This window comes from Mastomys coucha, unplaced genomic scaffold (assembly GCF_008632895.1).
Source record: "Mastomys coucha isolate ucsf_1 unplaced genomic scaffold, UCSF_Mcou_1 pScaffold19, whole genome shotgun sequence".
NCBI lineage: Eukaryota > Metazoa > Chordata > Mammalia > Rodentia > Muridae > Mastomys > Mastomys coucha.
In genome coordinates, this window is record NW_022196901.1 from 5843946 (window position 1) to 5860943 (window position 16998).

Genomic DNA, 16998 nt, shown 5'->3' on the forward strand with positions numbered 1-16998 from the left:
AAAAAAAAAAAAAAAAAAAAAAAATCTATTTTTTTTCTTGACGAAATAGATAAAAAAAAAAGTCTCTCTAGAAATCCCAATTGACTCTTATAAGCTAAAGTCCAATTCCAAAGGTAACTCTATGTTCCTTAACAGACTTACGTGGGAGTGCCACAACCGATATGCACGGCGTAGAGTCATCAATGCTCTGATCATCCTCAGAGGACAGACAAAGTCTCTTATGTGGAGGTTCAGTACTGTCTTCTGAGTCTATTTCATCAGGGTCTAATGGAAGGAGAAAAATAAACCAAACAGAATGCTCAAAATCTCAAACCAATTTCAAAATTACAAAATCCCTACCTACTACATCAATCTCTGCAGCAATTTTCTTATCCATTAAAACTATCCTTCCACCCACTTGCTCACTTGAATTCACTCAACTACACAAGGACTCAGAAGTTATTGCTTTCTCCGTGCTTACAGTAGTACCCAGCTCTTTTTGTTTTTTTTTTTAAGATTTATTTATTATTATAAATGAGTACACTGTAGCTGTCTTCAGACACACCAGAAGAGGGTATCAGATTTCATTATGGGTGGTTGTGAGCCACCTTGTGGTTGCCGGGATTTGAACTAATGACTTTCAGAAGAACAGAAGGCGCTCTTACCCGCTGAGCCATCTCACCAGCCCCCAGCTCCTGTTCTTATAACAAGAACTATGGTGGGCAAAAGTGCCACCTTCTAACTAACATGGTTTTCCAAAGATTTCACACACAGAGAAGGGCTGAGCATCAATTCATTCAAACATTTACTAAATGTCTATAGTTGGTTCTAAGTGCTGGGAACAGAGCAATGAAGGATGTCCTTCCAGGAAGTTCTGGTGGAGTAATACCTACCAACAATTTCACAACAGTGTACTCAGACCTCTGACTGTGGGATGAAGGAGGTCAAGAGCACATGGAGGACTTACATCTAGACTGGAAGTGAAGAGAAACTTTCTAGGGAGGTATCATGAACTTGAAAAAAAATTAAGCAGGGAATCGTCTGTCTCTCCTGGCAATTAGAGAAAAATGTGCAGTAGAATTAAAGACTGAAAAGAAGTGTTATAAAATTAAAACAATGTGAATGACTTAAGAACATAAGCACATGGATTCTAACAACCATAGCAACTGTGGCAAGAGGGAAGGCTAGGAGGAAGAAATGAAGTAATCAAAGCACCCAATTATATATCCTAAGAAACACGGTAAGCTTTCAATACAGCCCTAACAAGTGGGAAAGCTGGATAAAAGGCTGGAGTTAGTTACCCAGATGAGAAAAGACAATCTGATCTAATAAAGTGGGACTCAAAAGTAGGATAAATGGAGGTTTAGGATAGCATACGACCAGTTAGGTCATGATATAAAGAATCTATTCCTAACTATGACCAGAGACTGTAAAAAGGAAAAGTGAAGTTTAGGAAGTACCTGGAAAGAAGCCCTTGGGACATGTCATACCCAGAGTGCCTGTAAGTAGTATAGAGAATTCATAATAAAAACAGAAATGTAAACCATCCTAATAGGTAGATGCTAGCTAAAATGAATGAATGAACTAGTCCAAGATGAAATAACACAGTAATAAGACAGAAAGTAGATTAGTAAAGAATATGAATGCATGCTTAGACTAAAATTCATACTAAATTCATAAACTAAATTTCATACTAAAACTAAATTTCATACTTAAACTAAAATTCTTACTAAAGTACTTTTAAAACATAAATTATAAATTAAGATTAATCTATAATCCAAAGATACCAGGGCCTTTTCAAGCCCACTAGCCTAAACTATGTGTGGGTGATGGATAAAGAGTGCAAGGGAACTGCTCAGTCCCCAGTGTCAGTTAACTAGCAAACTCTCCTACCATTCTGAGGGCAGTGGAGAATGAGGTTCCCGTCTGTGTCCTGAGTAAACGTCACAGAGTTCACAGCCTCTACTGTTACTGTGTCAGAATCCTCTCCAACTGTGCTCATACTCAAATCTGTGGAGAAGAGACTACGTAAGGATTCCAGATAGCACATGAAACTGATGTAGATACCTGCTTTACAGATGTACATATCTGCTTTAAAACTGCAAAAGGAGTTCAGATTTCACAAACTGCCTTTCTTACAATATTTACATTTTGTGGTTTAATCTTCACTGTCAATCTGAGATTTAGAATAACCATAGAAATAAACCTCTAGGCATGACTGTAAGGAATGTTCTAGATTAGGGTGAGCTGGGAAGTGCACTTTACATGTGCGTGGCATCATGTCATGCCATGGGCTGAGGTCTCAGACTAAGGAAAAATATGTGAAGACAACTGAGCAGCAGCATGCAAGTTTCCTTGCTTCTTGGCCAAAGACACAACGTGGATGCATGTGACCAGCTGTCTCAGGCCCCTGCCACATTTTTTTTTTTTTTTTTTTTGGTTTTTCGAGACAGGGTTTCTCTGTATAGCCCTGGCTGTCCTGGAACTCAACTCTATAGACCAGGCTGGCCTCGAACTCAGAAAACTGCCTGTCTCTGCCTCCCAAGTGCTGGGATTAAAGGCTTGCGCCACCACCACCTGGCGCCACCACATCTTCTTAACCAGTGGTGACTGAACCCACAACTTTCTATTTATACTTGACAAATGGTCTACCACTGAACTAGATTTCAAGCCTGGTATTTTTAGCAAAAAATTAACCAAAACTTCTATCTTGATCAAATAATTCTAAGCACCTTTTGAGTATTTAAGCCCTGCTACCTGAAAAATAAGAACACTAAATAATTCCTTTCTCCCCCATAGTATTAAACAAACATACTTAACCACCACCAAGCAAATGCTTTTGTATGGGGTTAGGGCCTACTCCTGACAAAGAGAATTTTGGTTTAAGATGCCCCCACTTGCTGTTTTGTATGTAACAGCACATTTGGTGTGCTTCTTCTCAGACTAAACAATTGGAGTCTTAGAACAAGGTCAGTATCTTGTAGCTGACACAGATCAAAATACTGGACTACTCATGCCTGATTGAAGTCTATAGAATCTTATAATATAGTTCTTATTTCAACAGTTTTTTCCCACATACCTTTTACTAATAATAGACAAAAGTCTTGATGTGATTTAATTACTCAGTATATGACCCACATAGGTATTAATCCACTTATATATAGTTTAATAGTATTTAAACTAATATTTTCCTTAGGCAAAAAAGACAACTATATTAATATTTACAGGGTAAAGCTTCAGTGAGTAGTATAAGCTTACTATATCAAAGAACACAATTTTACAATTGTAATGAATCCATTTTCAAGATAAAGATGACTGGAAATGATGTAGTTACGACAGGCCTGCAAACCACTAGGTGGATCTCTGTAGTTCAGGGAGACTCACCTAGACCACGGATGGATTCGCTACAGCCCTTCCCATAGAATCACACCTCTGTGCTCTGGCCAGCAGCATCACTCACGTCATCCAGACTGTTTCTCCTCCATGCTTGTACATCTGCAGTACTCTAGAACAGTAACAGCACAATATGAGGCTTAGGCACAATAAATAGTATCTGAGGACTAGTTATAATGCTATAGCACTCTGCCCGCACACCTGATACTGAGGACTAGTTATAATGCTATAGCACTCTGCCCGCACACCTGATACTGAGGACTAGTTATAATGCTATAGCACTCTGCCTGCACACCTGATACTGAGGACTAGTTATAATGCTATAGCACTGTGCCCACACACCTGATATTGAGGACTAGTTATAATGCTATAGCACTCTGCCCACACACCTGATACTGAGGACTAGTTATAATGCTATAGCACTCTGCCCACACACCTGATATTGAGGACTAGTTATAATGCTATAGCACTCTGCCCGCACACCTGATACTGAGGACTAGTTATAATGCTATAGCACTCTGCCCGCACACCTGATATTGAGTACTAGTTATAATGCTATAGCACTCTGCCTGCACACCTGATACTGAGGACTAGTTATAATGCTATAGCACTCTGCCCGCACACCTGATATCTCACCCACAACAGAGACAGAAGCAGAAGTTTCTTCTGAATGCATTTTATGGCAATCTGCCTGAAAACCAGTGTTGTATAAACAGAGAAACAATCCACTCTTTATCCACTGAGAGCTCACAGGAAGTTTCTTAATCCAAGCTGCCAATCAGCAGTCAGATAGCCTCTGAAAACAGGTTTAGCTATCAAGTGGTCACACTGTGCAAACTTACCGCATATGAAAAATTAATTAACATTCCCAGTTAACACATTCTTCTATAATGATAATATACCTTATTTCATCTTAAACCATTAAAAATTATTTACATTATATATTCAATCAGAAACCACATAATAGGACAGGTTAACAACCCTATTCAGGAATCCAGGGGAACCAACCAACCAACGAACCAACCTTTATATTATCAGGTCAGCAACATTTTCTGGGGACAGTTAATTTCTATCAGATTACTCAGTATGGAGAAGAGAGAAGGTGTAAGTTATAAAGACCCGTGTTTAGGGGGTGACTGTGGTTTGGAAACATCACAGCACTCATGGAGAGAAGACAGAGAATAGCTTTGCTCTGGGGGCAGAGCCAACTAGGCTTTATGACTGAAGAGACTGAGACTAAGAAGGGAATGCCATCTCACGATGATTCCTGGGCTTCTGGCTTCAACTCAAGGTATGTTATTATAGGCTGTTTTTATCAAGTATTAGTACTAATGATACTTAAATGTAAGATATATGGTATTTAAGGTGCAAGTGGATGGTTGAATATGTAAGTTGTCCTCAGCAGGCATAATTAATACGTAATAAGCCTGACTTAATATAGTATGAAGATTGTTTTTAAAGATACCTAGAAACTGAAGGCTTAGATTGTAATTCCAGAACGCTCTTACTTACAGATGGAAGGCAAGGACTGGCTCAGGTTAAGAGAAACTGGGTTCAGTCCCCAGCACTCACATGGCAGCTCACAACCCTCTGGAATTTCAGTTCCAGGACCCAGCAGTCTCTTCTGACCTTTGGTACAGAGATACACATGCAGGCAAAAACACTCATAAAGTAAAAATTCAATCAATCTTTTAAAAAAATAAATGAAGAAGACAAGCAGAGGAGACTGAGGACTAGCTAGTGACACAGAAGGAAACCTAGTAAATATTCAATGAGTATTAAAATGACTAACTGCCAGTAAGATGACAGAGAGGTATTTACTTGTTCTAGCAACATAGAGAACACTCATGACCTGAACAGAAGTAATTTCAGTGGACTGGGGGTGGAAGGCAAACAGAGAATCCAAAATATAAAAGACAAGACATACTTTGAAGGTAAAGAGAATGGGAAAAGGAAGTGAGCTCATGCCAGTGTTAGATGAGTATTTCAACATGTCAAATGTTTCAAGTCAAATACTCATCTAAACAGAGACGCGCTGATAACTACATCAAAGCAACTAGGGAGAAGGATCTTCGTGCTTTTGTTCTCATCGATTAGACTCAAAATTATGCTTGAACTGGAACCCTTTACACTTCAATGCTACCACGAACTTTTCGGAGCACACACACAGCACTTGCAGCCTCTTCTGAGCCCTTCCTGAGTCAGTGGTGGGGTCATTTTTACACTAATTAGAAATAAGAAGACACAGAGGAGGAAAGGCAGATAACATCCTAGCTGGCAAACGGACTTTCTGGCATATTCCCATGCTTGATGACTTACCTTGAAACAATAAAAACCTTAATAAGGAAAAAGAACCTGAAAATGGTGTATAACATATATAATAACACTCTTGCATATGCTCACATTTGAAAGATAAATCCTTCACTTATGGCTAACGGAGGGGACTAGGGGAGGAAGGCATGAAACAGGGCATCATAATATATGTAATATAATATATATAGCCCACACTGGCCTACAATGATTATCTTATTATCTCTGCATACCCAGTGCTTAGACAACATGCTTGTGTTACCATGCTGCCCCCAGATGACCCTGCTTACTAGAATACAAATAACCTGGTAGAACAGGGTAAGTTACAACATAGTAACATTTGCTATTTAACACAAAATTAAAGAAAGGAATCTCTCGGGCTCCCCTTCACTTCAATATTGATATAAAGTTCTTAGGCTCACATGTCCATTGGGTCTTCTATTGCCCTCAATTTTAGGGCAGTTAGTTGTCTAGAATTCACTTAAAAAATAAATCCAGGAAGCCTCATGTTTTCCTTAGAGGTCAACTCCATGAACAGTTTCTAAGCACAAACACTACCTATGGTAATCATATAAAGCTGGAGGCAACATAGGCTGACCCGAGATGACAAGGGTTGTTTAGGAAGATGGAGTGGAGTTATATGGCTTAGGAAAACTCACTAGTGAGGACACTCTTAAAATGGGAAATACAGCCAGGCAGTGGTAGCACACGCATTTAATCCTAGCACTCTGAAGAGAGAGACAGTCGAACAGGAGTTCAAGCCTAGCATAGTATACAAAGTTCCAGGACGGCCAGGGCCACACAAAAAAACCTGCCTCAAAAATCCACACGTGGGGGAAGGGAGGCATACAGCACTACAGAAGAGAGATGTACTAAAGGCAACAAGGACATATTTGAGATTTCCTGACCCAATATAGTATTAACAATTATCTATTTCTCTTTAACATTTTAATGACTACCTTTCAAATTTTTGGTTATATTTCAGAATACCTTTTTGTTTTTGTAATATTTAAATTTTTTTTTAAAGATAAAGTCTCACAGTGTAGCCCAGGCTAGCCTTGACCTTATGATTCTCCTGACTTGGCCTCCTCAGTGCTAGGATCACGGGCTTGCATCATCATGCCCAAACGCACATCTTTTCTTCCCCCCCCACTAATACTATTATTTTCCACCATTTCAATAAGTATAAAATACATGTCTAGTCAGGAAGTGTTGGGGGAGTGTTTGAGGTTATACCTAACATTCACACACACACACACACACACACACACACACACACACACACACACCACCTTAGGCAATATTTAAAAGAACATTTATCTGCTAATGTATAATTTAAAAAACATACTTAATGTTTTTTTTTTTAAAGGAACAACTCTGCCAAGCGGCAAATTATTGGCAGATAATAAATTCCTAAATCTCATACCTGGGCACATACAGAAATGTGAGAAGACATATAAGCCTACAGAATAACATCTTCAGAAGTACTTACAATTTCATACAAAATACTTTGCACTTGATGTGGAATGCTTTGGAATGGTTATGAGACAGATCAGAGAGAGCCCCACTTCTTCCTAGGGCACTGGGTTAAGAGTTAAGCACTGTTAGACAACGTTAATTTTTAAGGATGTCTATACTGTGAGCACCCCTTTTAATGTTTATTTTTCCTTCAAATAACCTAAGGCATAAGAAGTTGGACCAATCTGACTAATAAGACAACTAGTAGACCCCTCCCTAGTGCCATCACTACTGTGAGCAAAGGAGTCCCACATAGCCAGCTGAGTTTTGAACTACCAGTTGTTTTGAACACTCTAAACAGATAGGAGCATTGAAAAAGTTTTGTATCAACCAACCTGCTTGCTGAAGTACAACCTCTAGACTTTTGCCATCACAAGCTTTGAGGAACTCTTCATGACCCCATAGTTGTTCCAACCCAGGCCAGTAGGGGGCGCCTCCCTGGTGGTCCAGCTAAGGGCCTGTGATGGTATGAGCATTTACATAAGGAGCTTGGCCCTAACTAGCACAAACATTTCCCTTATTTGTCTGGATTGCTGTGAATGAGACACAGCCTCACATTTGTGAGCCAGCTAAGAGACATTCCTATACTATCACCTGCACCATTACCCAATAAAAGTTTTCTCCCAGTGTAATCTTCTCTTACTTATGTTTATTAGAACGGGCTTAGTTGGCAACACACACACAAAAAAAGTCAATTCCAAGTGGAGGTGGAGGCAAAGGCAGAGGCAGCAGTAAAGGGACCAGAAGGATTCAGAACTAACAGGGAACAGAGGTGAGAGCCTGGGGGCAGGGGGAATGTTTCTGGCTGTCCCCAGAATCCGAGGAAGCTGCCAAACAGCAGAGGTTCTCAAACTCTCTGGACAGTGAAAACTGCTAACACTAGTCATTGTTAACAGGATGCGAATCCCATTCATTTTTAGGCTCTAGTGTTCTATCAGTTGCTGCTGTGGAGTCAAGGGTTTTGACACTCAAAACCTGTAACAAGCTTAAAGACTAACAGTACTGCTTATCTCTGAATCACAGATTACCAAAGCTGCCAAGTGCTGGGGCCACTGGCAGTTAAAAGCAGTGGGGGTTTTAATTCATTCAGCCTCTAGCCTGAAGGCCTGGGTTAAAATCAAAGCTTAGTCAATAGGGCCTCTAGTGCTTGAGGTTCACAACTGTGAAGCATATCAGTCTAGACCCTAAGTTTTGGGTACTCCATATCCAGCATTTCCGGCAATAGATTCTTGACTATTCAGGATTCCCATCCAGGCAGAGCAAAAGACCCCCTGCTAACAGTAACAGCTCTGGACTTTCGGAAATCCTTTTGTATACTTTGTGAGAAAGTGTGAAAAGTAGATTTATAAATCAAGATAAAGAATATTGAACTAAGGTACATAATTAATGGTTTCATTAAAAGATGGTAAGCCAATACTACATATCATTAAGTTTCAATTGTTAAATGGAATTTAATGTAATACTTTAATTGCTGATTCAATTATCAATGATGCTGTAGTTAAATAAAGTACATGGTAATATGGGTGATTTTAAGTAAGGTACATAACTTCATACAAGGCCTGACAATAAAACTGAATTGCCAATCTAATCTAATCAACAATGATATAAGAACTTAAGTGTTTGATTATATTCTAAGCTATCTTTTCAAAACAGCACTTCTGTAAAACACAATCTGATTTTTAAATACAAATTATCACCATGTTCTTTGTATTAGTTTACTTTAAAATCCCATTTCCATACCAAATACTAAAACACACTAAGCAATGAATAAACCTAACACACATTTCTTTTGCATAAAACCCCTTACAGTGAGGGAAGGGTTAGCTTTAAACACCGGAGCTAAAAGAAATGGCCTCACTGTATGTACAGCCAAAAATGATGTTTTAAAAGGCATGACATAAAAAGTTTATATAGGACCTGCCACCATACTTGTTCTTGACAACTTCTTTCTGGAATTTAATCATGGAATGGGCTATCTTTCCACAAACTTGATAAAAAGCAGACACAATAGAGTCCTTTTATTTAAATTGAACCAATTTACCTTTATAGTATCAAAGCAAACAAACTGATTTTTATTAATTTTTATTACAAGAGTTCTCTGCACAAAGCAAAATCACCATCAAGACAAATGTAGAAATGATACAAAAGCCATCAAACTCCACATGCCTCTATACTTCATCCAGATAACATTTGGCTCTGGGTTTATGTACCTTTGTTGAACTGTGTATCACTTAAACATACAAATTCCTAATCCCTTCAAGTGGAGTTATGGCAAAAAGAGACTGTACACAATTAGTAAAATGAGAACTCCAGTTTGAAAGACTGCAGCAGTCTCTACAAACACTGGAAGTCGGCTGTGTAGATGCAGATCTACTGGGTAGATGGCTGAAATGGTCACCACAGAATCCTCCTTCACATGGATGCTCTTCTAAAGTCTTGGTGTGTTTGCAACTGCCAGATAAATTTAAAGAAAGTCACCCAGTTCCTCAATACTTTCAAAAATCACTTGCTCTCTCCTTAACCTAATGTTTATAGCCAGGCTACACATGCTTATTTCTTACTACGCATGTATCCTCAGAGATGTTAATATAAACCACTGCACTCAAGAGACTAAGACAAAAACTGTGGGGTTTTCTGAAAATACCCCATCTTTGAAGAGACTGAACTTTTGCTAGTTCTTGCAGCCAAGTTAATAACATGCCTTGAGAACATTTAATACTATGTACTTAGCTGCTATCCTGTGTGCTCATCCTGTTTATGTTTAATCCTCCTTTATGATAACAATGTAACCAACCTTACAATGCTGTGGATTTTACAACATAAGCTAAATGCATAATTTTAATCTTATATTATTATGTATTTGTCCATGCTCCTGACCCAGAATAATTTGTGTATATTCTGATAATCATTGCTGAAAGCAACCAACAGGTTGAAAGCAACCCCAAATAAAACATAATTACTATAAATATTGAATGATAAATATGGATACAGTTTGATAGCATGGTTTGGTTTTGCTACTCTGGGTCACTAAAGTTACTTCTTGCTGGGTAAAACTGTTTCTATAAAACCTTATCCTTCATTTCTTTCCCATACATTTTCTACACTATTTAATAAATGCAAAGCAAGGCCCTTTGTCAGGGACAGTCACAGAATGATACAGGCAAGCAAACTTAGAAATAACAAAAGAAAGAAAGAAAGGAGAGAGAGAGAGAGAGAGAGAGAGAGAGAGAGAGAGAGAGAGAGAGAGAGGCAGACAGGCAGGCAGAGACAGAGACAGATAGACCAGAGGACACTAATAATCATTTCCCAGATACTCTATTTTCAAGCTCAAACCCTAAGACTAAAACTGACTTCCTCCCTTTAAAAAATAAAGCCTGAATACCTGGAAAAATGTATATTTTGTATGTATCCCCAAAACTGCTAACATAGATATAAATTCTGAAGAAGCTTGCAAGACCCAGCACTTTGAGTTAAATGTTGAAGAACAATAACATACCAGGTGGCTCCCTAATCAACTAAAAAGATTCAGTGGAACAGGTAGGTCCCAAGAACAACAGATTGGGTAAGTCTATCATAATCTAAAATAATGAAGAAATGTTAGCTTGTTGGTGGTACTCACCAGAGAAAACTGTAATGGGAAAAAAGCATAAAATAAATACCATCTTCACAACAAAGAATTTTCTTCATATAGGGTCAAGCCCTTATTTGTGTTTTTTGACTGCTGTGGAGGACATCATTAGTCTGTCACCGACTTGGTACACTCACATTTTGAAATGTGATTTAAAGTTTGTCTAAGTTTAACCAAATATACAAAATTTTATTACTATTCTATCACAGTAAAAAGCTAGTAAGATTTTGTTATTATAGTTGTAGTTTTAAATGTTATAATAAGGGGCTGGAGAGATGGCTCGGTGGTTAAGTGCACTGACTGCTCTTCCGAAGGTCCTGAGTTCAGATCCCAGCAACCACATGGTGGCTCACAACAATCCATAATGAGATCTGACGCCCCCTTCTGGTGTGTCTGAAGACTGCTACCGTGTACTTACATATAATAATAAATAAATCTTTGGGCCAGAGGGAGCAGGGCCAGAGGAAGCAGAGGTTGAATTCAATTCCTAGCAACCACATGATGGCTCACAACCATCTGTATAGCTACAGTGTACTCATACATAAAAATAAAATAAATCTTTAAAAAAAAGGAAAAAATGTTATAGTAAGTTACTCGAATTATTAAGGTACATTTAAGACTGGCCTAAAGAAATGTGAAGTACCAGAAATAGAAAATCTTTAAGGAAAATAACCTTTGATGTTTGTAAAACTTTCAACATAATTCAAGGGTCTATCCTAATTTATAGCCTAAAAGCCACAAAAGTTATTTACAAAATAAAAATATAGGTCTAAGTGGCATTACATCTTGCTTAAGACATAAAATATCAGAAACAGTTTTCTTTCAAGGATGTCCCAATAGGAAGTCTAGCTGTCAGAAAGGGGTACAAGAGCTGAGAAAGCAATCACGAGAACTCGGCCTGGGAGAGACGTAGTAAAGTACATTTCACGGGTTATCATATCACCCTTTCCTTAGCTACACCGAGTCTTTTAACTATAAAAACATAGGCTGTATCGCTGAATAGCACAGGACAGCACGGGACCACTTCTTTCGGAGTAAAACTCGTAAGGTCGCGGGGAGATCCTCAAAAAAAGTTCTTGCTGGAAGACCAAAGAGGGGTTTGAAACGCTCAAGGTTTGCTCCGCAGGATCCTGACAATTACTAGTTGGCTGGGCTAGGGCTCTCCCCGCACCCCAGGCCACGTCCCGCGCGGTCCGTCTTTAAAGAGAAAAGTCCGGCCACCATGACTTCCTTCGCCGAGTCCAACCGGCTAGGGGCATACAAGGCCAAACAAGCAAAAGAGAAATGGGTGGGCTTGGGGAAGTCCACCGCCCCCACGGCGCTGCCAACCCCACCCACGCAGCCTGGGGAACTTCGCCGACCGGGGCCCCAGCAAAGCTAGGCTGGGAAGCTCCTCCGCCCGGCAAGCACACGCCCGCGGGCCCCTGGCGCCCTCCTCCGCGACTCGGGCCCACCCCCAGGGGTCCCGGCGCCATTTAGTTCCTCCAGCCCGCCGCCATTTTCCGCCCCCGCCGGCTCGCCGCAGCGCCCGGGCGATCGCTCGGCGGTTCCAGCCGCCAGCAGCTGCAGGAGCCGGCGACGGAGACCGCGGGCGCGGCGTGCGGGGCCTTGCCGCGGCGGCTGGGCGAAGACTGGACTCCGACCCCGCCCGCGGCACCCCGCCGGCGACAGCCAAGGCCTGAGAAGGGGCCGGCTTGGCCGCACTGGGCGGAGCGGCTGCGGCAGAGGCCCGGACCTGAAGGTTCCATCGCACTTACTTCCTGTTTTGGGTCCGGGCACTTTGGAAGAACCAGGATGGAGGCTCCAAAAAATACCAGGATGGAGGAAGCAGCCACGGGAGAGAGTGGCTGCAGCTGGGGTGAGCGAGCGCAACAAGCCACCGGAAACGGAGCCGCGGCCGCGCCCCGCCCCCGCCCTCCCAGCACTGCCCCCCCACCGCCCGCCTCTCCCGTGGGGCGGGCCTGCGCGCCGCCCACGACGTCACTTCCGCCCGTGTCGGCAAGCTGGTGGGTGGCTGTGGTTTCGACCGCCATTCTCAGCGAGCCGTAGGTCCGGACGGTCGCCGGCGAGCTGTCGCGGATGATGTAAAGGAGGGTCTTTCCCTTGGCAGGTGTCTGCGCCATCTGTTTCTTAGCTTTCGGAATATCCGAAGCGAAGAGGGAGCGGTGTGTCCTGGCCTTCAGGCCTTAGAGTACAGAAGAAAGCAGGGTGTCTCTCTCTGCTCTGCTCCTTGGTCTCTCTGGTCGTGTGGTATAATTCTTGAGAAAGGTGACCTCCGTGAGTGTGACCTCGCTTTTAGGAGACGACTGCAGTTCTTCACGCATTTAAAGTTCAGTGCTAGTGTCTGTGCCGACGGCAGCTCTGTTTTCTGGATCCTTAGAGATGAATAAAACAGAACCCCTGTTCCCATGCCAGTCTCTTTAAGAATCGGGTTCCTTAAGAGAGTTCATACATGAATAAATGCATTTTGACCATATTTACTCCTTCCTATCCATTCAAAGTCATGTCCTATTGTGTGTGTGTGTGAGTGTGTATTCCAGGGTACACACATAGCCCAGATGTACTTAAGTGTAGGGCTGTGCACTTGGACGTTGGCAAACAATCTGGTCTCTTCTGGAAGGAAATTGACTCTCCCTCAGCAGGCTTGACTGCTTGTAGCTCTCTAGCCAGGGATGGAACCTTGTTAGCCATCCATGCTGGAATGTTGACTGGCATGGTGGTGTGGTGGGTGTTTCACCGAAGTCTTCCCATTCCCCTGGTTCTTTGAGGTTTTCTGCCCCCATCTTCAGCAATGCTCCCATACCTTTGGTGTAAGGTTTGCATTATAAATATCCCACTTAGGGATAGGCACTCAACAGTCACTTAACTTTGTGCACACTGGTCAGTTGTGGTTTTCTGCAATAAACTCGGCTACCAAAAGTGCAGACTCTATAATGAAAACATCAAAAAAGCTGGGTTTTGCCCCATGCTGGGCACAGTCGCTCGCACCTATAATTTAAGCACAGAAGAGGCTGAGGCAGAAAGAAGACTGGATTTTGAGACAGTGTTGGCTACATAGAACACATCTCAACCAAACCAAATGAAAAAGTTCCAAGATCTAAGATTCTGAGCAGTGGGGTTCTTAATTGGTATTCCTTCTATGACTCAACAGCTTTTAACCTTTTTATAAGACCAAGATATGTTATACTTTGCTTCCCTTCACTATTAATGATATACAAAGTCCCATTCCTAATCAAGAAGCTGTGTGCAAATGATAGATCTTGGGAAAGGAGAAATCAGTTTGTCCCCCCTCCCCCCGGAGTGAAATTAGACATATCAGGCATACTCTTAAGTTGGGCATAGTTCGTTGGAGTTGATGGCTAATGCAATTTGGACTCCCAAGTTTTTTACAGCAGCTTTATTCACATTTGCCAAAACTTGCAACCAACCAAGAGGTGAACCAGGAGGTGAATGGATAAACAGGCAGTTCCGTACAACAGAATTTTATTTGGTGCTGAAGTAGTGAAGAATCAAAGTATATGTTATTTAGTAAAGAAAATCATCCAAAAAGTGATGCTTGCTAAGACTGCCATTCTTATTTTCTACTGCAATGAAGAGACACCCTGGTGAAGGCAGTTTACAAAAGAAAGTTTTAGTTGGGGGCTTGCTTACAATTGTAAATGAGTATAATCATCGTGGAGGGGAGCTTGGCCACAGGTAGGTAGGAATGGGGCTAGAACAGTCGTTGAGAGCTTACATTCTTAATTGTACATTGAAAGCAGTGAGCCATTTGGGTATCTGTAGGTTTCTGAAAGCTCAGTCTGCACCCAGTGACTCGCCATTTCCAACAAGGCCACACCTAATCCTTCCCAAAGAATTTCACCAACCAGAGACCAGGCATTCAAATATATTAGCCTACGGGGACCATTCTCATTCAATCTACCGTGGTGATATTCTGTAAAGGGCATCGCTATGGAGACAGTAAAATTAGTGCATCCAGGGGTGGGGAAAATGAATAGTATGCAGTGGTTCCTATAGCAGCAAGGGCTCTATGTGCTACTGAAATAGCATGCCTTTATAGTTGCAACAAAACCCACAGGTCTGATAGATAAAATACTCGGTGGATTCTAACATAAACTACATCTTCTGTATTAATGGTATGTCAATATAGGTTCATCCATTATAACAAATGCCCACTCTTGATTGTGTATGTGTGAAGCTGTGAGATATGTAGGAATTTTCTATACTCCTGCTTAATTTTGTTGTGAATGTTAAAAAATAAGTCTTTGTTGAAAAATGCTGAGAAAAGGCTAAAGAACCCTTGATTTGAATAATGTAAGTGAACATTCTCTGTTCTTGTGTGTCATTTATATGTATTAAACTCATGTAATCTTTACAGATGGCAAAAACTTCATTGAAGGTACTACAGGTGAATCACATTTTACCCAGGGACCAATGTGAAGTTGTAGAATGTGTCCAGGTCACACAAGCAAATGGTAGACTCAGAATTGTAGCCTCACCCCTAGAGCCTGTTTTTGTACTCACCCTGCTCTAGTTCAAAAATCATAGAGTCACCTCATGATAAAAACAAAACATAGCCAGTTTTCAGGTTCTTTAGTTAAGGGGAAGTTGATGTGTGGGGTTATTTTCATTTTCATAATTCAATTTGAAGCAACATGTTATTATATTGATGTTTTTATTACCAATCTGTGGCACTCTATGTCTTACTGGAATTCTTTCCTTTTCAACTTTTTTGAGAACATAAATTTTTGTATCATGGTGGTTATTTAGTCAGACTTGTGAGTAAATACGGCCTCTATTGTTTAATAATGTTATATCTCTAAGTTTCATTTACTTTAGGATTTTGGAGATAAATTTTACTTTCTAGAATAATATAAGATAGCATACCTCAGAGAAACCCTGTCTCACAAAACCAAAAAAAATAATAATAAAAAAAAAAAAGATAGCATACCTTATTTAGGGAGCCTGACATGTATATAAGCATTAAAAATAGAAACTAAGAAAGTCCTAAACTAGAAAAACAAAAAAATGACTGAAGAGCAATTCTTATGAAATAATTATTACATCTAAAGAATAATTTATACATTTATGAGAAAGTGGTTCCTAACAACAGTTTTCAAAAATATACATATACTACTACTTTGACTTAGTAAAGAGACTCACATATATATGTATATATATCTATATATATATATACATATACATATATATGTATGTATGTGTGTATATACAAAAATGTAAATGTATATACATATACCATTACTTTGGCTTAGTGAAGAGACTCACTAATATATTTTATATAGCATATTTAATATTTATTTAATATTATTAATATTTATTGTATATAATTTGCATACACATACATATTGCATATATATATATATGTATATATTCACTAAGCCAAAGTAGTAGTCACACTGATATTGCACACTTCTAGCTCATTCTTGTCCACAGAATCTTAGGTAAGCTTGCACTCTACTAACATACAAGATATGGAGGGAGACGTACGGAGGGAAGGGTGCAGAGCTTCTACACTGTCCTTAGATGTGCCACATCCCAAGATTGTATATATCCTCAGATATCCAGAACCAATCCAAAACCCTACCCTGGGTTTATGAAGACTATATGCAAATATGTGATTGCACAAAAGGGTATGATTAGATGCTAAAACTCCGAGTGTGAAAATCTAGCAAGGCTTGTAGATTTAGTACTTTTTGTTTATTTGTATGGCATTTTTTTTATGGGCCTTGAATTGGGATCCTTCTGATAGGGGTCTTATTTTTTACTTTTAGAATAAAGTAGATTAAAAAATGTATTTCTGTCTGGTGAGGAAAGATTGTTGTTTAAGACAGTTCTCTCAGGCTGGGCGGTGGTGGCGCACGCCTTTAATCCCAGCGCTTGGGAGGCAGAGGCAGGTGGATTTCTGAGTTCGAGGCCAGCCTGCTCTACAGAGTGAGTTCCAGGACAGCCAGGACTACATGGAGAAACCCTGTCTCAAAAAACAAAAAACAACAACAACAAGACAGTTCTCTCAGTAAATCTCCAGAGAGCTCATCCAGATAGATAGCTCGGCTCTCAAAAACCTGACTCCCTTTTGACTAGCCCACAAATCAACATTCCAAGATCCCAGCCCCGTGATTGGGAAAAAAAAAAAAAATGTGGTGGTGGTG

General features: G+C 40.4%; 1 protein-coding gene across 1 annotated transcript in view; it reads right to left on the reverse strand.

Annotated features, from left to right (window-relative positions):
• Positions 1–12741, reverse strand: part of Dmtf1 (cyclin D binding myb like transcription factor 1) — a 40198-nt gene extending 27457 nt beyond the window's left edge. Inside the window, exons 1-4 of the mRNA XM_031380288.1 lie at positions 12586–12741; positions 3364–3484; positions 1873–1989; positions 142–264 (exon numbers count right to left, since the gene is read on the reverse strand). Of these exons, the coding sequence (XP_031236148.1) occupies positions 142–264; positions 1873–1981 (232 nt within the window). The 5' untranslated portion in view covers positions 1982–1989; positions 3364–3484; positions 12586–12741. The remainder of the gene's footprint in view (positions 1–141; positions 265–1872; positions 1990–3363; positions 3485–12585) is intronic.
• Positions 12742–16998: the final 4257 nt, after the last annotated feature.